The sequence below is a fragment of the Telopea speciosissima genome, chromosome 10 (genome assembly GCF_018873765.1).
Source record: "Telopea speciosissima isolate NSW1024214 ecotype Mountain lineage chromosome 10, Tspe_v1, whole genome shotgun sequence".
NCBI classification, from domain to species: Eukaryota; Viridiplantae; Streptophyta; class Magnoliopsida; order Proteales; family Proteaceae; genus Telopea; species Telopea speciosissima.
In genome coordinates this window covers 48,442,774-48,466,532 of record NC_057925.1, presented here as the reverse complement: position 1 = coordinate 48,466,532, position 23,759 = coordinate 48,442,774, and the positions used below count along the sequence as shown (strand labels likewise).

The window sequence follows — 23,759 nt, the reverse complement described above, 5'->3', positions numbered from 1 at the left end:
AAAAATAATTTGGTTTAATCATGTGTAAAATTTCACAATCAAACAGTGAGGTATCCTTTCCATTAAAAAAAAAAAAAAACTGAGATATCCTCCCATGTATATCTAGGATCTTTATCTCATCTAGTTTTCTGTTTGGCCTAATTCCCCAGTGCCTCTAACAAAGGGGGAGCAATGACCATCCTACCCCTGTCCGAACACTCTGTTCGGGTGGGGTCCACCTCCCCCTTATTAGAGGTACTGGGAACTGGAAGAGATGATTTTCCTGTATGTATATGCATCATTTCCATGGTCATTGATTTTTTTTTTCATCGCTTGTTTTACAAATTCCATTTGGACAAAACTTGAGACATTACGAGGAAACTAAACAATGAGATATTGTCAATGCTTGTTTTGCAAACTCTATTTAGACTATAATTGAGACGTTACCCGGGGATTAAACAATGGGAATTTTTCAATTCTTGTATTCGATCCTGTCCACAAAATTTAGGCCCCAATCAATTTTGGCACGTGCCAAAAAGAGATGCTCATATAAAATTTTTTTTTTTCTTGAGGAACACATCTTGAACATCTGGACTCCAAAGTAAAATGTTAAACCAAAAAAAAAAATAAAAAAATTGAAGCGTAGTTAGGCAGCTGCACAAGTGCCTAAAACACAAATGCATTGAGACCACTTTTTTGTTTGCTTGATGTCTTTCTTTCCCTTTAGCCCCGTTTGGATGGTAGGGACGTTGTGGAGTGAGAATGAATAATGCATGATAGTTGTCTAAGTTTTCTTGAGTGTGGGAGAAATGTGTTGTTTGGATGTCTGGAGACCAGAAAGTAGCCAAACAAAATCACGGTATTAGGGTTTGTTATTAGAGTTTGTCTTCTCCACCTCACCTCTCTTGAAATCTCATCGATTTTGCTAAGAGATTCATGAGGGGAAATTGAGGAAAAGTTGTGCAACAATAACAAGCCGTACAGACAATGCAAAGAGAGGAGGAGGAGGTGGAGGTGAATACTTATGCATACACACGAAGAGAAAAGTCTTGTTGATCATTTGTCGTGGAGAGAGCCAATATTGAAGGGCTGACGAAAAACAATCTCAGGGAGAAAAAAACAGTTTCTAGCGTTGCATAGAAACTTTTCTACCCCACACTACCGACAAACAAACAGGGTTTGATTAATTTCTCTAAGCCAACCAAAAATGCACAACGGGATGGGAAAATATCAACTCTGCTTTCAATTCATTTTCCTTATTATCCTATCCCACTGTTTTTGGGTTCCTATCCAGCACCCTGTCCGGGCTGCACATGCAGCGCTGCAGGACAGAGTGAGGCATGAAAAAATCGTTTCACCCCTGTCCGAGCAGGGGTGAGGCGATCTTTTCACGCCTCACTCAGTGTCCAGCGCTGCACATGCAGCCCAGGCAGAGTACGGTGATGGACTTAATATCGAATCTACCCCAAAACTTTAATAACTTACACTCCTTAGAACAAACAGGGTCTTTGAGAGATTTTTGCTCGCACACAAGATTGTGCGAATTTCCATGTTTGTATGTCACAGTATGATAGGGATGTCAATACCTAGTCACGAACCGATGAAACTGAGCCAAACCAACCAAAACCAAACTGAAGTTGATATGAGCTTATTGGATCATGTGTTCAGGCTAGGGTTTTGTGACACAAACCAATCTGGACAGCACAGAAACCTATAAGACAGTGTATTGAATCCAAAAAAAACTGGACCGAAACCGTAATAACCAAATAATAAATGCAGAGCAGTCCAACATTCATATAAAAAGTAAAAACACAATTTTTTTTTTATACTTATTAATATATTTATATTTACATGGTAAATCGAAACCAAATTGACAGTAAACCATTAAGAGAAATCGATAAGAAATCGAAACCAAATTGAAACTGATGCACCCTTATTGAATCATGTTCCAGGTTAACTCATTCTCACACAAAACCGTTCCAAACCAACCGATTCACACTCCTGAATTAGTAGGAGAAGTGATTGGATCAACCGCCGTATCAGGTAAGGGGAAGGTGCAGGGCATTTACTGTTGGGGCACATGCAAATGTGCATTAATACGGAGAAGTGCTTTAGACACCTTTTTCAGTCATTTATTTGGGTTATTGAGCCATTTATGTCCTCCACGGCGGATGCAATCATTTTGCTTCGTCCTTCGCCCATATGATTGAGATAAAAAAAAAAAAAAGTACTCTTTGACTGCTCATTTCCATTAATGTGGCCTACCTTCATCACCAAAAAGGGCAAAACCCTTGCTCAAAGCATTACACAAAGATAGAATTAATGGGCCTAAAGTTGGCAAAATGTCTCACTAGTCCAAGTTCAAATAATGGGCCTATTTATTTGGGTTGAAGAGTTCTACTTCCCCTACTTCTTAACTCCTCTTTCTCTTCTCAGAAAAAAAAAAAAAAAAATGTTGTGAAGACACTTATTAATACAAGAGTCCTAAAAAATGATGTGAATCCTTAGTCCTTGAATCGGAATCGGATTGGCCGATTTCGATATGGATCAGCCGATTCATTAACATTTTCAATACATTATGCCGATTCTTGAGCCGATTTCCAATTCCCAAACCGATTCCATTTTCACCTCCAAAACAACATAGAATCGGCTGGATTTGACTGATTTAGGCTGATTACTGACTGATTCTAACCTCTTGGGAAAGAGAATGCTAATTGGGCACATGTGATGCGCTACTGCCGCACTCCCAGGAATTTTCATCTTTTCATAAGGGTGTGGTGGTCATTTCGTGTGGCCCTGTGTCTGAACACAGGAGCAATGCACTACACGGGCCTAGGTAGCATTCTTTCTCTCTTTCGTTTTTAGTTTTACTTTCTTGTTTCTCATTAAAAAAAAAGGAAAAAAAAGAAGGATAAACCATCGAGAAGATCACAAGGGAAATTTAGACGTAAGATTGTACGTTAAACAATTAAAATTTTTAAAATTTTTTTTATGTAACTTAATCAAGTTTTAATTTGATCTGATTTCAAATTCATGGACATATTCCTCCCCAAGAGAGCCAGTGAAATGAGTCAGCACTTAGGGTTGGGCCTAAGACCCATGAGCATTGATGGGCAAAACACCACTCTTACAATTGAGAACTCTAATGTCTAGTCTCCGTGAGACATGGTAAGGGGTGTCAAAAGTTGGTCCGCACTAATACGTCCCTCTTGAACCGACCGGTTGAAGTCTGAGACTGGTCCGATCGATTACTAAACATGTTGGGATCAAGCCTGGACCGATTAATAATCAGGCTCACTGTGCGGCACGGTAAGGGGTATCAAAAATTGGCCCACACTAATAGGTCCATCCTCAACTGACTGGTTGAACTCTGAGATTGGTCCGATCGATTACTAAACATGTCGGTATCAAGCACTGACCGATTAAATAATCAGGCATTTGTGGGCCAAAGGTCACTTGATCGGATTGACAAATACTATGACTGACCAATAACCGACCGATTATCTTGATTAGCAATTTTAAACTCGTGGATCTCAATTAATAGCCCATTTAAAGATCAGTTATAACTCGATTAGTCAATTTGCCTATTTAAAGCCCATAAAGAGTTCAATTAGCCTAATTAATTTGAGCCTGATTATAGACCTTGATTGACCAAATATAAACGCCTCCATGCCCTGGACTAAAAGGCCCGATTACCTAATAGGAGGGAGTGGTGCAAGGCTTTAAATGGGTAGGGACCGATTAGTGGGCCCAACCGGTTGACAACTCTTTTGGGGAGAATAATCTAGAAAGTGATTCCTCTCAAGTTCCCTGCCCAGTTCCTTTCATAGAGGGGCGGAAATGACGACCTAACCCCCTGCCCAAACACATTGCCCGAGTGAGGTTAAGTGGTCATTTCCTCCCTCCTAAGAGAGGAACAAGACAACCGTACCGGGCAGGGAACTGAGAGGAAAAAAATTCGAATAATCCACTCATTGGTTCTGTTAGGCATCAAATGGAAGAGATGATTCCTGATATATGGGCTGGACAATATGATTTGAGCTAAAATGGGATTATGGGCTGCAATCCAGAGTTTCTGCACAAATGCAATATCTTCCGCTAAGGAAAAGTGCATATTACCTTGGGCTTGGGTAGAGAAAGCTATAGGATCAGGCCCATAGGCCAAAAATGCCAGAATTTATGATCTTAGCCTCTTAAGGTGTCGGCTTACCTTTGAGCCATTTTGGGCTTGAAATCAGAGGCCCTTGAGGAATGATCCTTGCCTTAGACCCCAAAAAAAACAGGGGATAAACTCCCTTGGATATTTCCGGGTTTGAAATCAGAGGCCCATGATGGATCTCATTAAGGCCCACAGGGACTCACAATCAGTCTAATCCACAAAGCACAACAAGCATGGATAATATATAAGTAAGGGGTGCATCGTAATATGCTCAGCCAAGTTTGATGGAGAGAAAGCTTGTCATTCGAGGTTGCTAGGTGGAGTAATCACTCCATGGTGATTCCCTTAGTGTTATAAGTAGGGGTGTCAACCGGTCGATATCCATCGGTTTCAGTCGGCCTAATCAGTTCCCACCACTTTAAGACCTGACACCGTAATGACTTCATCATTTAACTAATTTGTCCTCGTAGGAAGACAGTGGACCTACTTATAATAGGCTGGTCTGTTTCTGATCTATAATCAGTCTCACTTCTAATAAGCTATAAAACGGTATAATCGATTTGATTTATATTCAGGTATAATCATGCCAGTTGGTTTGATTCTGGGTGGTGTACGGTTATTTTTGGTGCTGGTCAGTTTTTTGATGGGCGTAAAGATGTAAACGGATCAGATGTGATTTGATTCGGATATTCCTTGGCTGAAAACGAACACTTCTAAATGGATATAGATGCGAATCGAGATCTGAAATTTTCAATTATTTTTTTACAATGACTTGTGTGATTTAAACCTTCATCTCTTCGACAGATATGATTTACTCTTACCTCGTATTTTTTCAATTGTATTAGATCTTTTCCTCATTCTCTAGAACCCATCGAATCTTAAGATCATTTTTATAAAAAAAAAATATATAAAAAATTCTTAAGATCATCAGTTACTTAATTAGATTATATTCCGAATTCTGATCCGGATTCGGTGATCTGTGTTTTCTTTTGGTGTTTTTGGACTTTTGAGGCAACACTTTCCATTTCAGGGTGCAAGAAATGGGCTTGTGTGGGTCTTAACTCTTAAGGCTGTGAGGTACTAAAAAAAGGTGTATCCCTTAAGACCGACCAGCTGATATGCCTTCCTCTTTTCAAAATAAATCTTGCCACAATATAGAGGCTAAAAAGTAAAAAGTACAATTCCAAGACTTTCTTCTCTTTATTTTTTTCCTTCATGAGAAAAGACTTTCTTCTCCCTTTTTTCTATTCCGAACATATTTGAATTTGGGGGCCCATTGAATTTTGAAATTGATATTTTGGGATGGCGATTGGAGTTCCGAATTAGGGTTGGGTCGGTCCATGGATTTGAGAAATGTTTTTTTTTTGATAAACGGATTTGAGAAATGTTCACGAGCATGGTTTTAGTGCACGGTATCAGTATTGATCATCTTTAAAACCGACACCATATCGATACGGATTGACACGGATCAGCCCATATCCAACAAGTTTGTCATTGGTTTTCCTAAAAATTGGGATTTTTTTTTTTCTATTTTACCCTTGATTCATTTCAATCTCGATTGTCATCCACGTTCCAACTTCCAAGGTGAGCCAATCCTTCAAGCCAGTGTGTCAGACCCGATCATTACATCACCTGTAGTGACCAAAGTACCTTTTCCTTTCTTGCTCGGATCTTACATGAATTTTTATCACCTCCAATTCGCTGCCCACTTCAATTCCCTCCAATTCATCACATAGGAGCAGAAATGACCATCCTACCTCACCTTGGGTAGTGTGTTTGGGTAGTGGGTAAGGTGATAATTTCCACTCCTATGTGAGGGATTGGAGGTAATTGGAGCGGGCAAGAATTGGAGTGATAAAGATTCGATCTTACATCTTTCTTGAGTCTTGAGTCTTGACACATTGAATGTTTGACAGACTGGCCGATCACCATTCCGTGGCTTGATTCTCATCAATAAATCTTTTTCATACAAAAGAAAAAAAAAAAAAAGTTGAATGTATGATAGGGGGCAATATAGTTATTTCAGGTATATCCCAAGACAGTGAAAAGTAATATAGTAAGGGGAGTCACCATATCTATGCCCTGTCGAGCTTTCTAGGGTTAAGGGTCGTAGGGCCGTTGAATGCTTTCTGTTTTGGGTCACCTCTTGTAGTTGAGGGTCCGTTCTCTGTCTGGTTTCTTTTGCTTTTTGATCGATCTTCCTGTCTTGGCTCTTCTGTATCACTTACTGTTGTCGAGATTCGTCAGAGTTCTGGGCTTTTGCGCCCTGTAGACACTGAAATCCATGGTCATCTGGATCCTATGGATCCATCTTCCGTTCAGTCCACTCTTTCAGTCGAAGAAGATGAGTGGGGTAAGATTTCTAATACGACCAAGTTATACTATTCTATTCAGTTGAAACTAGTTTTCTTTCTTTTAAATGTTTAGTGTTGCCAAGATTGAATCTTGATCCGCTTCATTTTATGGTTCTTTTTTCTTGTCGGTGTTGTTATTTTCTTAGGTCAACATAGTGATGCAGGAAAAGTCTTGATTTTGATGGTGGAAAATCCTGAGCTGTAGTTATTTGAATATTTAACTTTCACTTGTTCTATCCGCAAAATGTTGAAGATGTAGTTTATAATTAGGACCTTATAATTATGGGCATGTTCTGGAATTCTAATTAGGGCATCTCTGTTCCTAATAGGTCTTTTTTCCTTAGCCTGAAAGAACTCCTGATACATCAGTTCAGTGTTGCAATTGAAGACCAGATTATTCTTAACCCATAGCATGATCCAAAAAAAATAAAAAAATGGCAGCCAGGAATAGAGAGAATTAGAGATTAACTATCTACCCCTGTTTACAAACACTTCTTCACTAAATCAGCCCCGCCAGAGGTTAGCAGGTTCATTTAGCATTGTCCTTGAAAAGTTCAGCTCATGGAACAATTTCATTCATACTTCAAAAGTATAAGATCAATGCATCTAACATTTTAATAACCGTCACTCTTGCACTTCGGCACGAGTGACACATACTTGGAGATGAAAACCCCATAATTTGAAAGCTTGGTCATCACTATGCGTCAAGGGCAGCCACCAAAAGAAGAGATGGGCTTCAGTTGGAAAACCTCTACTTGAGGAAAGGGAGTTGTTGAAGGCCAGTGAGCAAAGATTGGGCCTGAACTTTTAAAAACCACAATACCACACCCTACTCTTCACCAATTCATAAGGAATGAGCCTCAACTTGAGAGTCTCAAATTGTGGAAAATATGAGCCTGCCTGGTCCAAATTCATCTCTATCCAAACCAGATGATTTATTTTTAAAGCAAAAGTTGACCTTGAACCAAGGAAACCAGCGGGAGATCGATTGCAGCTAGTATCAATACAATAAGGAAGAACAAATTGAATATAACTGAAACATTTATTGTTTTTTTTCCCTTTCTATTTACATATGAAAGAAGAACATAAAAAAAGGATAAGAAGAAGAAAAAGAAGAAGAAGGGGATATAGATAGATGAAAGGGGTAGGAGATAAGAGGGGGTAGGCTATCTCCGCCTTGGGTCTCTCACCCACAGCTATCTCAGTTGTTGAACACAAGTCTTCTCAGACCAAACTCTTGCAAGCAAGCAATAGAAATTCGATTAATCAACTTTGGATTCAAGTGCAACTGATGGGGCCTATTTATAGCTTGGCCTAAGCTTCACAAAAATAGAAACCAAACGAAAATAGAAACTAAATCTAACTAAAGGGAAACAAAGGACTGAAATAGAAACTTAAGAAAATAGAGATTTCTAATAAAAGCTAAGCCTACTTTCTAAATCTGAAATTAGAAACTAGTACTAATTTGCTAAAACTGAATTTAGAAACTATCTATTCTCCTAGTTCAACCAAACTGGAAAATAGAAACAAGGTAAACTAACATAGCTAAACAAAAATAGGAACAAAGCTGTCGATATGTGCCCCCAAATCACTGTTCATGTGAACAGTAACTTATTATTTTTTTTAATATCTGTCTTGGTCTCTTATCTTCTTCATGCTTCTCTCTGGGCTGGGGCTGCCTTACGTGATGCTCCATCGAACGAACAAAAACTTGCCACATCATCAGACCAGTCTGCCTCTCACAGCAGTCGAATCCTACTACCTTGCTGGGCTTATTTTGGGCCTTGTTCCTGCGGGTACATATGGACTTGTGATCTACATCAATTTTCCATACCTTGATCTTACCTAAGTGATTGGAATCCCTTTTATGGTAGTATCCTGAATAAACACTTAATCAGCCAACCTGGCTTTCTTATCGATACTATGGTGTAATGTGGAAACTCATCCATAAGATGCAAATTTGTGTATCAACCTTGCTTCATCGATATCATCTTGTGTAAGTCAACTCCTTTAAGTGATTCGGTTGCAGACCCTTTTCCAACTGTTTCAAGTTAAATTTTTGTGAATCTATCAAGCTATTCTGAACAAAATTTATTTGGGTCTTCTCTAGTCTACCTACCGCTAATGCCAGCATATTAAAGTGAGGTACTTTTAAGTTGTAATTCTGGCTTATGGACCTTGACCAAAGTAACCTTGTCTGCTTTATTATACATAACTTCCATTGTTAGTTTCCAATGTCTTCTCCAGTCTTTTCTTGCAGTTTCTCACATCAATTGTTTCTTATATGAAGCATCTGGTAATGTAGGATGGATGGGGATATCTGAAGTCCACAGATGTGATGGTCTGACTTTAAGGAATCACGTGAGAACATGCTGGTCAGCACCAAAGGGTCTCAGAAAATTAAGTTGATTTGAATGCAAATAGAGACTTAAAAACAGAGCAATATTGGACTTGATTCTAGATCTAAAATAAAACACTTGTTTCCTAAAGAAGTTCTGCTTAGAGAACTCCATTGGAAATCGGATTAAGGGAATATCTACCAAAATAATAGCAGAAAGTATCGAGTAGAATTTTAAACCATGAATAATTTAATGATGCGAACTAGTCGGAACAGATATTAATCCTGTTACAAGCTCTAGCTAAGATGGAATTCATTTCTCCAGTCTTTAGGAATAAATGATTTCATTTAGAGAGAGACAATGTTGGGCATGGCCTTTCCTAAGGATAAAGTAAGAGAAATTTTCAAAGAGGAAGTCACCAAACAACAAAATATATCTATATATCTTATATATATATATATATTTTCATATATTCCAAATAGAAACCAAACGAAAATAGAAAAGGAAAAAGAGAAGGGGGAAGAGAGAAAGAGAGAGAGGAAGATGGGGTGGGCATGGACAGCGTGCCATGGGCAGCACCCATGTGATTTTGCCTCTAAAACAAAAACCCAAATTCAGTCTCCACAAAATAAATTAAATCTCTTCCCATTGCGGGAGTGAACCAAAAACCTATTAATGCAGATTCATCAACAAAATAGGCTTGTTTTATTAGGAATAACTCTAGGGTTGGGTTCTATACATGTTGGGCCTTTGATCCCATGGGTTTTTTTTTATGTAATATGCCACTTTAATGGGCCTCAAATATGGGTACATAGGCTGCATACGGGATTAGCCCTATACTTAGTTTATTTTCATGTTTTTAATGTTTTAAATTGAACCAGTCCAAAGCTGGTATGAACCAGTGGTTCAATTTAAGTGAGTTTGTTAGTTTTTCTTTTAATTGTTTAGTTGGGCTGGATTAGGACTCTATTTTGAGTCTATTTCAGTTTTCTAGTCAGTTTAAGTTACCTAATAGGTTAGGGATAGGGTTAGGCCTCTCCTTTTTAGTGTCTAAGTCTATTTTTGAGTCTTTTATATAAGTTTGTAAGGGAGGCCAGCATTGAACACGAATTTGATTACTAAAAATTAGCTTTATGCTTGCTGCCATTGCTGCTGCTCCCTGTGAGTGTATATCCTTGTGGATCTCAAGGTGGATAGGGTGGGTGGACTCCTGCGACTCCTAGCATCATGAAGATCGGGAGGTTTTCTCACAATTGCTCAAGCTGTTGTTGTTGGGGATCTCTTCAAACCAGTAAGCCATTTTAATTTCAGTTATTCCCTTCTACTTCTCATCCTCTAACCTAAACCTACCCTCTTTCTATCAATCCCAATCAGATCATTAAACCAGCCTTCCATCCCCCTCCATTAAACCTGCAACAAGTAAGAAGTTCTGCAACTATTCTTCTTCCTTCTAGAAGGTCACATACAAGGTGATTTTTGAGATCTACCAAACCAGACATCCGATTGAACTCAGATTTTCATCATACCTCTATTAACCCTAATTTGAGAAGTGATTCAAATTTGACCTAATTCCTGTGGTCTGATTTGAATATATTATCATATTTCCCATTCTGCCCCTACCTCCATTAAAGCACAGTTTCAGACCTTCAACCATACTCGATTCTGATTTCATGCTCAGAATAAGTAGTTGATTTCATGACATGTTAATTCTGAAATTAGTAACCTAATCATATCTCTTAACCTTAGTTCCAATACCCTATTTACCATAATACCCTTACTCCTACCCTAACTAGGATTCCACCATAACTTCAAATATGTCCATCAGTTTCAAACCAAACTTTCAGCATACATCCCTTACATCACTATTGATACTCGAACCAAGTTTCATCAGACCCCCACCTCCCTAAACCCTAGAATCCCCTTCTCCTACCTCCATTAGGAATTGTCTCAAATAACCTTATCTTGTTGCCCAACTCACCTAACCTACTTCCTTTCACCCAAACATCATAAAACCTATACCATTAGACTTCCTACACCTGCCCATCATTACACAACCCTAACCTAAACCTATCTTTAACCCTAATTTTGACCTAAAACTCAAGTTTCACCCATTCAGATGAGATCCTGGTTGAACTGGCTCCTAGTAGGTCTCCTACCTATCTAGGACTACATTACCTATGCCTCTGATACCATTGTTAGATCAATTGATTCAAGATCCAAATAAATTCAGTTTGGATTATACCTGAATGTATATAGGAAGACAATGGGAGAAAAATCAAGAACCAAGCTTTCGGTTACGAGCACACGAGCAAATCTTCTTCAATTTCTAGATATCTTGAAAGGTTTCTCCACAGAGAACTCCACACCACATATCCTTGGGAAGAGATGGAATCCCACAGAGAACACAAATACTTGGAGAGTAGAGTGAGAGGAAATTTGGTTTCCAAATTGTGTGGACTTAGGGTTAGAGGTCTTCTATTTATAACCAAAACCCTAAGACCCCCTTTTTAGACTCATACTAGGAATCGTCCAAAGAAAAGGGGGGGGGGGAGAGAGTTAGCCACTTAAGTGGCCGACTCTCTCTCCTACGCAAGGGTTGGGTCCAGCCTGCCCCTTGTGGGCGGCTTGAACCAGGCCTTGGGCCCATGTCCGTTCAACATCTCCCACTCCCCCACATAGGGCGCGTTAGATCAACTATGCATCCACGTTTCTCTCAGTTGTGTAACTTTTTCATACAGGAAATGAGGCATGCGACCTAACGAGATAATACGGGGTAGGAGTACTATATCAAGCTTCCATCTAACCAACATAACACATCACTAATAAACAATCTCGAAATACCGTAAACGATCCAATTACACCAGATCTAGCACTCTCGATCTCTCATGATGAGCAATACCAACCCTATGTATGTAATGTACTCATGACACTACGTCGATTACAAATACGACAAGTCACCCGGGCAATGAGTCACAAAACAAAGGTGTAATTTTGAATGGTCTTTTCTGAGCCCCTCATGTCAATCTGATTGTTCCCAATAGCTTTCCCAATTGTGTCTCGCTAGACCGCGTCATCCATGATCTTAAGGAGTATGTCAAAGTAGTGTCATTGGGCGTCGTCTTTATGACATTGTCTCAGGTAACAAGGTTACTGAAGGATTAATATAATCCATGTGGCTCACTCAGTGACGAAGCAAGGATCCATTCAGTCACTCTCACTATTGGTCGGTATAAGCACATACAGTATGATATGCATGCTATGGCGTAACTCCCACTGAGGTGGGCATGTCACTCGAAAATATAAGCGCCATACAGATCTTAGTCTAGTCGCTGCTCCAAGCGCCTAACTTGAGTTTCTAACGTAGTCACCCTTATGGTTTCTGCTTGAAACCTCGCATCCGACTTTCTATAGGCTACGTAGAAGTGTGGTATCTTCCAAGTTGGACCAAATAAGATCTCATCTTAGCTCTAACTAAGGCGCCATGAAGCATAAATGCTCATAGACTCATCTTGCTCACTATCTATAAGCGCCAGGGTGAGTTACTCGTGTGAGTGGGTCGACTCAATGCCTGGTGACATATTTACAATAACAAATGTTTGTGCGCGCAAACAAATATATCTCATAAATAAATGAAAAAGAGATACAAATAAATTCCATCCATAAAAGTGTTCCAAAGTAAAATACATATCAAATCCTTCTCAATCCCAAGCTCAAAATGCATGCCTTGTCCATTAGAGTGTCTATGGATTTTGAGTAATTCACATGGAATCGCTGTAGGACTTTTTTTTATGCAAGTCTTTGAGATAAACTAAGAAATCTCCTAGGGTGATCCTTCACAATCTTCACGCCCAACACAAAGTTGGCCTCACCAATTAGAACGTCTCTTATACTAGGGAAATCGGTTTCAAGAAAATCTATATCGTGGGACTCTGTCTCTGTCATTCTTCCGTTGTGGTGTTCACCGTACATGACATAGCCTTTCGAGCTATCAGAATACCTTACAGATATATTCTTTTTAGTTTTAGGGCCAATTTACCCAAACTTATGGGAGGTAATATGAACATATCCAGCACATCCCTATGGTCGCATATGCCCCAAAGTGGGCTTTGTGCTTTTCTACAATTCATAGGGAGTGGAAGGAATTGTTTGTGATGGCACTCGGTTAAGAATGTAGGCTGCGGTCAGAAGAGTGTCCCCCAGAAGGATATTGGGAGTTTAGCTTGTGCCATCATCGACCTAACCATATCTAAAAGTGTTCTATACCTTCGTTTCGCTATACCATTTAGTTGAGAGGTGTAAGGAATAGTTAATTGGCAGGAGAATCCTTTTTCCTCACATAATTCTTTAAACTGATCTTACAGATATTCGCGCCCTCGGTCAGTGCGTAGAGTTTTTAAAGTTTTGCCTTGTTGAATGAATCTCAACCTCTGCTACAAAGTGTTTTGAGCAATCTAATGCTTCGTAGCGGTGAGCGATCAAGAAGACATAACCATATCGTGAATAATCGTCAATAAAGGTAAGGAAATAAGAAGCATTATGGCGTGCCTTCACATTCATTAGTTTGCAGATGTCCGAATGGACAAGCTCTAGGGTTTGGGTTGCTCGGACTGCCTTTCCAAAAGACTTCCGATGGGCCTTACCAGCTAAACAAGTTTCACATGTCATTAGGTTGACTTTAGCAAGTGGGCCAAGAAGGCCTTCTCTAGCTAACCTTATCATCTTGTCATGACCTATGTGTCTAGCATGTCATGCATTAGATTCTGAATTATTATCAGTATTAATCACAAAAGATGAAGAAGAAACCACAAGATTACTAAATCTAATTTAATAAAACCAGTTTCAAATTTACAATGTCCAAATAAACTACCATCCAAATGTATCTCAAACTAATCACCATAAAAAACAAATGACTATCCTAAAGTTAAAAGTGTTGTAACTGAAAGTAGATTATGTTGGATTTTCGGTGCAAATAACACATCACGAAGAAGTAGGATGCGCCCAATGCGTAAGATGAGCTGGTAGGTAATAACTCCACGAACTGCTTCACTTGTGCGATTTCCCATGTAGATGTTCTGGGAGCCATCCGGAATCTTCCTATAATCTACAAATCTCCCTCGATCACGCACTATGTGTCTTGTTGCTCCTGTATCCACAATCCAATCAGATTGGGTAGGGGCAACCAAAACATGTGTACATAAAAAAATAGAAGGATAGAGGGATATGCTTCAGTGCAATTACGAGCAAAGTGCCCTATCTTTTAGCGGTTATAGCATTTGACCTTGGTAAGATCTCTTTTTCTATCTGGCTTGCCACATTTGCGCTTGGTGGATTTGCCTCTAGTTGGTGCCTGATTTTGTGCCTGCACCTGATTCCTTGCTTTCCTTTGTCTTTTGTGCTTAGACCAAGAGGTCTTGCGCTGCCCCGCTTGTGCGACACGGGCTTGAGCATGGGTCGCCTCTTGGCGCTCTGCCTCTAGTTCCACATGAGCAACGATGTCATTAAAAGTTTAGACACCGTTGTTATGTGTAAGAACTATTTTCATTTGGGACCAAAAATTAAGTAAAGTCCTGATGACGGCTTGAACTTGCTGTTCATCGTTAAGGTTTACCCCAGCATCATCCAATTTTCTTATCATGTCCTTCATAACCCTGAGGTGTTTAGTCATGGTTGCTTAGGGTCCTTACGGTACATCTCAAACTTCAAGGTCATGGCCTGCAGCTTTGTAGTTGATGAACTGCTACAGTCTAACTTGACGTGTTCCCACATGGGCTTTGCAGTTTCGCACTTCTCATATTGGCCGATAAGATCGTCGTGCATGCAACTCAACATAATAAAGCATGCACTATGATCCTTTTTAAACCAAGCATCATTGGCCTATTTGTCTTGATAGTGATAGGAAGTAGTACCCTCATCAAGTTTTGCCATCTCAGTGATTAGGTGTTCAAGGCATTGTTGCTCATTGAGTAAGAACTGAATCTTACGATGCCACATGTCATAGTTGGTTCCATCCAATTTATTGCCTTAATTAAGGTCAGCAACAACGGTCTTGGTGACCATCACTACATTCCATAATATGCAAATGAGGACATTTAATACACATTCAAACAATTTTTGTTTAAGAACCCTCATTAAAATTAATGCATTTAATACACATTCAAACAATTTTTGTTTAAGAACCCTCATTAAAATTAATGCATTTAATACACATTCAAACAATTTTTGTTTAAGAACCCTCATTAAAATTAATGGTTCCCTTCTCCACACGATGAGACAAAAAATTTCGCTAAGCTCATAATCAAATGTCACAAGTGTGTGGATTTGAGAATATATAATTTTAATCGATTATGAACAAAAGAAAGTTAAAGAGGAAATGGCATCTTCAAACCACATAATAATGCACCATACATCGGGTGCATAAGGATCCCACAGAAGAGACCCATATTGGTACTTGAAGTGATATGCTGAGTTAATACTAAAAAGTGATACGCAGTGCAGTAGCTTCCCTTTATTTGGTTTTTCAAAAAATAAAATTTAAATTACAATTATCTCTTTACATTCAAGAATCCTATTACATTATTACAAGGGAGCACCGCACTTTGCATTACTTTCAAATACCAACCCTATCGCACATACATAAAAACACATATCCCTTACACAAGCATCAATAAATTGTCCATCCCATAGAATATAAAATAAATAACATGGGTTGCATGGGATGGAGTTTGACATCGTTTCCCTAATGGTTTGAGTCAAACAAAACCAATACCGCCACGAGAAGGTATTATTAACGTCTTAATTATTTGTAAACATCTCCAAATCTATTTCAATATCACATGAGAAAAATATGGGATGACTCCCTTTCTACCATTTTCTTCCCATGGATTTCATTCTCATGGATTTCTTGCTAATGACCAACCATATCATAAAGAGATCAACCCATAAAATGTAATCATTGCAAGAATTCTCTCAATAGGAGATAACATAAGAATCACACAAAACATCTCTTTTTGAATGAGACAAATAATCCTATCACAATATTAGGATCCCATCCAAGAAGCACATGTGCAGCCTAACAAGTTCAAGAAACCACATGTGCAGCCAACAAACTCAAGAGAATAAAAGCACATGACTGCTCAATCAACAAAATAAAAGAGAAAAAAAAAGTTTTTTTCTTTCTTTCTTTTTCTCTCCCCCACGTACCTTTTTTTTATTTATTTATGGTTGCAGTAGCTGCTGGCCACGGCCAACGGTTGCTGCCCTCACGCGAAGACCAACGGCCTGGTTGCACATAGCCGTGGCAGCCGCAGGCCACGGTCTGCTACTGCTGCTGCTGGAGTGCGCCTGGGCAGCTCCTCGCGGGGAAGAGAAAAGAAAGAAAAAAAAAAGGTTAGGTAGAAACAGGAAAAAAAACCTTTTTTTTTTCTTTTATTTTGTTTGAAGCCCATGTGTCTTTTTCTTGAGTTTGTTAGGGCTGCACATGTGGTTTCTTGAATTTGTTAGGCTCCACGTGCTTCTTGGATGGGATCCTAATATTGTGATAGGATTAATTTTTGTCCCATTCAAGAAGAGATGTTTTGTGTGATTCTTATTATGAGTGCATCTCCTATTGAGGGATTTCTTGCAATGAGTGAATTTTATTTTGTGGGTTGATCTATTTTTGTGTTGTGGTTGCCCATTAGCAAGAAATCCATGGGAAGAAAATGGTAGAAAGGGAGTCATCCTATATCATCCCATATTTTTCTCATGTGATATAGAAACAAATTTGGAGATGTTTAAAATAATGAAGATGTTAACAATACCTTCCCGTGGCGGTATTGGTTTTGTTTGACTCGTACCATTAGGGAAACGATATCAAACTCCATCCCATGCAATCCATGTTATTTATGTTATATTCTATAGGATGAAAAATTTATTGGTGCTTGTGTAAGGGTTATGTTTTTTATGTATGTGCGATAGAGTTGGTATTTAAATGTGATGCAAAGTGCGGTGCTCCTTAATAGTGATGTAGTAGAATTCTTGAATATAAAGAGATGATTATAATTTAAATTTTATCTTTTGAGAAGCCATGTAAAGGGAAGCTACTGCAATGCGTATCATTTTCTTGTATTGATTTGACATATCACTTCAAGTACCAATATAGGTTTTTTATGTGGGATCCTTTTGCATCCGATGTATGGCGTATTATTATGTGGTTAGGAGATGCCATTTCCTTCTTGACTTTCTGTTGTTCGAAATCGATTAAAATTATACGTTCTTAAATCCATATACTTGTGATATTTGATTATGAGCTTATTGAAATTTTTGGTCTCACCTTGTGAAGAAGAGAACCATTAATTTTAACCAGGGTTTCTTGAAATTTTTTTTTTGAATGTGTACTAAATGTCCTCCCTTGCATATTATGGAATGTAGTGATGACCACCAAGACCGTCGTTGCTGCTGACCTTAACCAAGGCAATAAGTTGGATGGAACCAACTATGACATGTGGCATCGTAAGATTCAGTTCTTACTCAATGAGCAAGAATGCCTTGAACACCTAACAACTGAGATGGCAAAACCTGATGAGGATTCTACTGTCTATCACTATCAAGATAAAGAGGCTTATGATGCTTGGTTTAAAAAGGATCGTATTGCATGCTTTATTATGTTGAGCTGCATGCACGACGATCTTATCGGCCAATATGTGAAGTGTGAAACTGTCAAGTCCATGTGGGAACATGTCAAGTTAGATTGTGGCGGTACATCAACTACAAGGCTGCGGGCCATGACCTGGAAGTTTGAAATGTACCGTAAGGACCCTAAGCAACCATGACTGAATACCTTAGGGTTGTGAAGGACATGATAAGAAAATTGGATGATGATGGGGTAAACCTTATCGATGAACAACAGGTTCAAGTCGTCATTAGGACTTTACCTGATTCTTGGGCCCAAATAAAAATAGTTCTTAACTACGGTGTTGAAACTTTCAATGAAATCGCTGCTCATGTGGAACTAGAGTCGGAGTGCCAAGAGGCGACCCATACTCAATCCCTTGTTGCCCAAGCGGGGCAGCGCAAGACCTCTGGTTCTAAGCGCAAAAGACAAAGGAAAGCAGAGAATCGGGTGCTGGCACAGAATCAAACACCAAGTGGAGGCAAATCCACCAAGCGCAAACGTGGTAAGCCAAATGGAAAAAGAGATCTTACCAAGGTCAAATGCTATAACTGCAAGAAGATGGGGTACTTCGCTCGTGATTGCACTGAAGTGTATCCCTCTCTCTGTACTTTTGTATGTACACATGTTTTGGTTGCCCATACCCAATATGATTGGATTGTGGATACAAGAGCAACAAGACACATAGCGCGTGATCCAGGGAGATTTGTAGATTATATGAAGATTCTGGATGACTCCCAGAATATCTACATAGGAAATGATACAAGTGAAACGGTTTTTGGAGTTGTTATCTACCAGTTCACCTTATGTGTTGGGCACATCGTACTTCTTCATGATGTGCTATTTGCATCGGAAATCATACATAATCTACTTTTAGTTACAACATTTTTAACTTTGGGATATTCATTTATTTTTTATGGTGATTTGTTTGAGATACATTTGGATGGTAGTTTATTTAGACAATGTAAGTTCGAGATTGGTTTTATTAAAGTAGATTTAATAAATCTTGTGGTTTCTTCTTCATCTTTTGTGATTAATACTGATAATAATTCAGAATCTATTGCATTACATACTAGACACATAGGTCGTGACAGGATGACAAGGTTAGCTAGAGAAGGCCTTCTTGGCCTACTCGCTAAAGTCAACCTACTGACATGTGAAATATGTTTAGCTGGTAAGGCCCATCTGAAGCCTTTTGAAAAGGCAGTCCGAGCAACTTAAACCCTAGAGCTTGTCCATTCAGACATCTGTGGACCAATGAGTGTGAAGGCTCGCCATAGTGCTTATTTCCTTACCTTTTTTGACGATTATTTGCGATATGTCTTCTTGATCCCTCACCGCTATGAAAAATTAGATTTCTTCAAACGCTTTGTAGCAGAGGTTGCGAATTAACAAGACAAGAGTTTAAAAACTCTACGCATTGACTGAGGGCACGTATATCTGTAAGAACAGTTTAAAGAATTGTGTGAGGAAAAAGGAATCATCAGGAAATTTACTATTCCTTACACCCCGCAACAAAATGGTGTAGCGGAATGAAGGAATGGAACATTTTTAGATATGGTTAGGTCGATGATGGCGCAGGCTAACCTCCCAATATCCTTCTGGGGGGACCTTCTTCTGACCGCAACCTATAGCCTTAACAGAGTGCCATCACAGTCAGTTCCTTCCACTCTCTATGAATTGTAGAAAGGTGCAAAACCCACTTTGGGACATATACGACCATGGGGATGTGCTGGATATGTTCATAGCACCTCCCATAAGTTTGGGAAACTTGGCCCTAAAGCTAAAAATGATATCTTTATGATGGTATGAAGAACTTTTCCATCGTTCCTCCCTCCACTGCTTTCCAATTATTTTACTTAGATAGAGAGTAGGGATAATAGAACCTGATGGTGCAGACTTGCAGCACCTTTAAATTCCCAAACAAATTCACATGTATTCCATCATGGAGGATGAGAAACTATCAAAGTGAAACTAGTTCTGTTCAATTCCTTCACTCACCTCCACATCATTCCCTTCAATGATAGTATATGTTGTTTTTCTTCTCAATTTATAGGGAAGGACCGGAAGGCTACTGACAGAATTTCTATGGTGGCATGGTGCTATGAGTTCTGAAGTGTCAGATTAAGATTCAGACTCAACTCAATAACCCCTGTATTTGTTTTAAATGCACTTGTGATCCCTAACAAATTGATGTAATGGCACTTTCTTACTAAGTCACTGCCTTGAAGGGAATGAGCTGCTTAACCTAAGTTTTTCATAGAGTAATTAATTTCCTCGAATTCCCACAATCGGTACCCCATAAAATGTGTACTATCCTCAGAGATTCGTTACAAAACTATGCCAAATAGAACAAATGAGAGGGTGGTGGTAGAAGTAAATCTAACCTCATTTTTCTATTTTAGTTTTTATGTAACTACACAACACCGCTTACCTTTACATTGTGATTAGGCCATTGAATAGCCTTAACTTTCCATTTTGCTATTATATTAAACACCTACTTAGGTATGTTTAGGTGTTTTAATACTTGTCGCTTTTGAAAACATGTTTCTGATATTTTAAATCGCCAATTCTAGCAATTGAGCATATTTAACTTATGAAGGAAGATTGTGAAGGAGTGTTCAGTGCTATCAGAGGTCGGTAGACTTAGGACAGGGTTTTCATGGATGGGCAATAGAAAGAGGAGGTCAAGTTGCAGCCTCATACTACTCTAAAGGCTCTAAAGGATCTACTATGTTGGGGGGTGGCTTTTCTCTGCTGGAATGAGGAAGAGGAGATTTTTAATACATCCTTGGCATCTGAGAACCCTAATAATGGTGGAGTGTACTGGTTGGACAAGAACATTGACCCTTCTTACAACTGATATTTAAAAAAGAATTTGCTTATACCATGCAAGTGAATATAAAAACTTAAATGGCAGTTTTTGGGGTGAGGATGAGTTTGCGAGCTCTTTCTGTCACTGTAAGGGTGACAGGAATTGGAATTTATTGGATCTGACCAATATATGTACTGTACAACCCATTAAGTCTAAAGTTGTGAAATTATAAATAAATTGTCTCCAAAAGAGGAGTTTTTGCCAACAGGACAGGTGCAGACTGCCCGATATTATTGGCCTAACTCGTCTACATATTCTCTTGCTATTTCAACTCTGCGTGTGAAATTCAGTAATATTACAGATGCTAATTTTTGCAATGTATTGAACTCTTGATCAATTTTAGTAGTGCATTTAGTTCACCAATCTAACATAATGTTTTCTCTGATGGTGGTTGAATGAGTATTATTGGATTTAGTAATTTTAGATGAGTTATTATTTTGTGTTAATTTGGAGGTGGATCCCCCAAGATTAACTGAACTGGGAAGATATACCGTTCTAATTATTCATTGGGAAAAAAGGTTAAAGGCGTGCTGTTATTGTGAATTGGTTAGTTGGGCCGTTGAAGAGGTGGACCTTCACACCCCTTCCCCTTCCTTGAGATGCAAGGGGCCTAAAGAAGTTTATATTGTCGCTCAGAATTTTACCCTTGCTCAGTTGTTTTGGGTTTTTTGTGGCTAAGTTCTCCATTGGTCACTTGTAAGTGAGGCTATGCATCTCGAGAGGGCCTTTTGCTCTCTTGAGAAATGGTTTGCTCAAAAAATTCCCTGAACTGGAGCAGAAGCCCTATCTTTCTGATGCAGCTCAGAAGAACAAGAAGGCCAGCAGCAAATTAGGCTATCAAACTGGGCCAAGAATGGACCAATATGCTTAATTTTGAGTGCCCAACGGTTTATATGGGTAATGAACAGACCAAAGGTTATTATTATTGTAATGGGCCAAATATTAGGGATCCAAGTCCTATATGGGATTAGACTGATTAGTGTTAGTTTTTATTTTAGTAGCGTTTCTAGCTTGGTTGGATAGATATGCTACAATCCACTCCTAGTTTCTATTTTAAGCGACTCTACCTACCATGCACAAGAGTTTCCTATTTTGCTTATTTACATGAAGTTATAAATAAAGAGTAGGGGTTATACCCATGACCAACGATTTAGACAGAAAGAAAAGATATGAGGCTTTGTCCTGTTTTTCCTTGTGAGTTGCAAGATGGGCTATGAAATACGGTTGCAAGCTGGGTGGGATGCCCAAGTCATATACTTTTTTCTTTCCTATTTAAAATAAAAGAGAAAAAAAAAATTCTGTTATTGAATTCTGTTCTTCCCTAAATCATCGATCTTGTTGCAATTGATCACCCATTGGTTCTTCCCTGGTTCAAGATTGATTCCCGTACTTTCAATGAACTCCGCCATTGTTTATGTGCTGTTGGTCTCAAGCCTGGATAAAGGAGGGGTTTGGTGCATTTGGTTCACAACATTGTGAAAAACTTTGCCAAATGCTCTGGCATGAACCCTGGGGAAGTGGTAAGACTTGCATGGGTTAGGTTTGACAAGTAGTCAACAAATATGACTTTGAATAGGGTTAAAAGGTGAAACAGGATCCATGTAGCTGACCTTATCTTTCAATGATTTACAGTATATGGTAGCTTGGAAATTTTGTGAGATCTCTTGTGGAAAGATAGCCCACTATTGGAGAGGAACTTCTATGTTGTTTCTTCACCCATCTGGTCCCAGGACCTTTTCTTTGATTTTTCCTTTTGAATAAGTGTTATAAAATATGGGACACCTTATTGAGGTGACCTAAGATGATATCATTGTTATCAACTTTCTCTTGATCTCTCTTCTCTTCACGTTAAATGACCTCTCTGCCCCTATGCATGAAAACATTTTGTTGCTCTCATTGGTGCGATCTCTATGCTGCCTGCTCAGAGAACCCTCTCCTCATATAGGCTTCATTATTTATCATAATATTCTTTTATTTGGATTTTGTCTTCTGAAATTTTTTATTATTTGGCTGTGTGGTAACATAGATTTCAAGAATTTTTCTTTTGGTTTCTCCCAGACACTGAAGGATTCGTGATACCAAGCTTGGTAGGAGAGTCGAGTAAGCCTGATGTTTCAGAAGTGAATGACTTGAAACCTTCTCCCAAGGTGAGCATCAAAATGTTTTTTCACCTTTTTTCCCCCTGAACTGTTGTTGGTGTTTGCACATCTGAAACTTATCTGAGATTGAAGTTGATAGTACATTTTGTGTTCATGTATCATTCTAAGCACTCAAAAGGAGAGTAACCCTCCCCCCCCCCCCCTCCCCCCCCCTCTTTTGTGTAGAACCATTTAAAGATTTGTTAACTCTTACACTAAAACTAATGTGTTTTGTAAGAACGGGCAGGCCAAAAAGGAAGAGGAAAAGATCTACTTGGGACCACACGGTGCTCCTCCTTCACAAGCAAAGCAGCAAGAGCTGAACGCAAGTAGGCGGAAGCAGCGGTTTAAGCAGAAGTTGAAGGAAGCAGACAGAAAGTACACAGGATCAGGGCGGGAAAATAAGGTGGATAGCCTGCGTGAACTTGTTGGTGGTGGCAAAGTAAATGTTAACAAGTAAAGGGTTCCATGAGGGAATGGGTCGACCCACATTGCCATGAATCTCAAGTTTGAGGTCTTACTAGGGTCACATCTTCATCAATAAGTGGAATCTGTTATACTAGCTTGAGATTAAAGTCTTCATTTTCTGCCTTTCAGTACTATAAATAAAGCTCTTTGTGTGTGTGTGTGTGTGTGTGTATGTGTGTGTATGTGTGTGCAGAATATATAAAGATTATGTATACAGGTGATGTTGGAACTACCAATCTATTCAGAGAACTAGGTATTGTTTGCTTAAATCTTGGATCCTGCTTTGCGAAAGACTGAAGGCATATTTTTGCCCTTCTTTGGTCCGAAAGCAACTCGAGTTGGGAATGGGGAACATGGGTGTAGTTCACAGTATCGGTCGTTGCCAGTATCAATCGGCGTTATTGGGACAATGCAGGATCAAAACAATGGTTTATTAACAACCAAAAACTGTTAGTCAGCCATCCGATACTGGTACCTAAAACCATGATGGGGAAGTTTAGGAAAAGAAGATCTCCAGGGTGTGGTAGGGAAGTCACAGTTTCAGAAAACTGTAGCGGCCTGTTTCTGCCTGAGTTGGAGCGGTAGCTATGCACCAAAACTTAGGGTGGAACTTTTCAGCCAATCTGGATCATAACTGGCTGGAACCAGTTCAGATCCTGATTCCGAGTTTTGAATCCTTGGTTCCAGGTTCCTAACCGAGGAAGAAACTCATTTAGTCATTTTAACCTTTCGGTAGAAGAGAAAATTCCTGGATGCGAGAGAGATGTTAAATTTGGATGGATGCTAAGTGCAACACT

General features: G+C 39.1%; 1 protein-coding gene across 1 annotated transcript; it reads left to right on the top strand.

Annotated features, from left to right (window-relative positions):
- The first annotated feature begins 6,248 nt into the window (after positions 1–6,248).
- Positions 6,249–23,122, top strand: LOC122642482. Its single transcript, XM_043835981.1, has 3 exons — positions 6,249–6,491; positions 22,415–22,503; positions 22,733–23,122. The coding sequence occupies exons 1-3, from the start codon at positions 6,440–6,442 to the stop codon at positions 22,952–22,954; spliced, it is 363 nt and encodes a 120-aa protein (XP_043691916.1). The 5' UTR covers positions 6,249–6,439; the 3' UTR covers positions 22,955–23,122.
- Positions 23,123–23,759: the final 637 nt, after the last annotated feature.

Bases quoted from the DNA above. Each gene is read 5' to 3' on its own strand.
- LOC122642482 (XM_043835981.1), top strand. From the start codon at position 6,440: ATGGATCCATCTTCCGTTCAGTCCACTCTTTCAGTCGAAGAAGATGAG. The intron at 6,492-22,414 runs GTAAGATTTCTA...GGTTTCTCCCAG, and splicing joins AGTCGAAGAAGATGAGTGGG to ACACTGAAGGATTCGTGATA. The intron at 22,504-22,732 runs GTGAGCATCAAA...GTGTTTTGTAAG, and splicing joins ACTTGAAACCTTCTCCCAAG to AACGGGCAGGCCAAAAAGGA.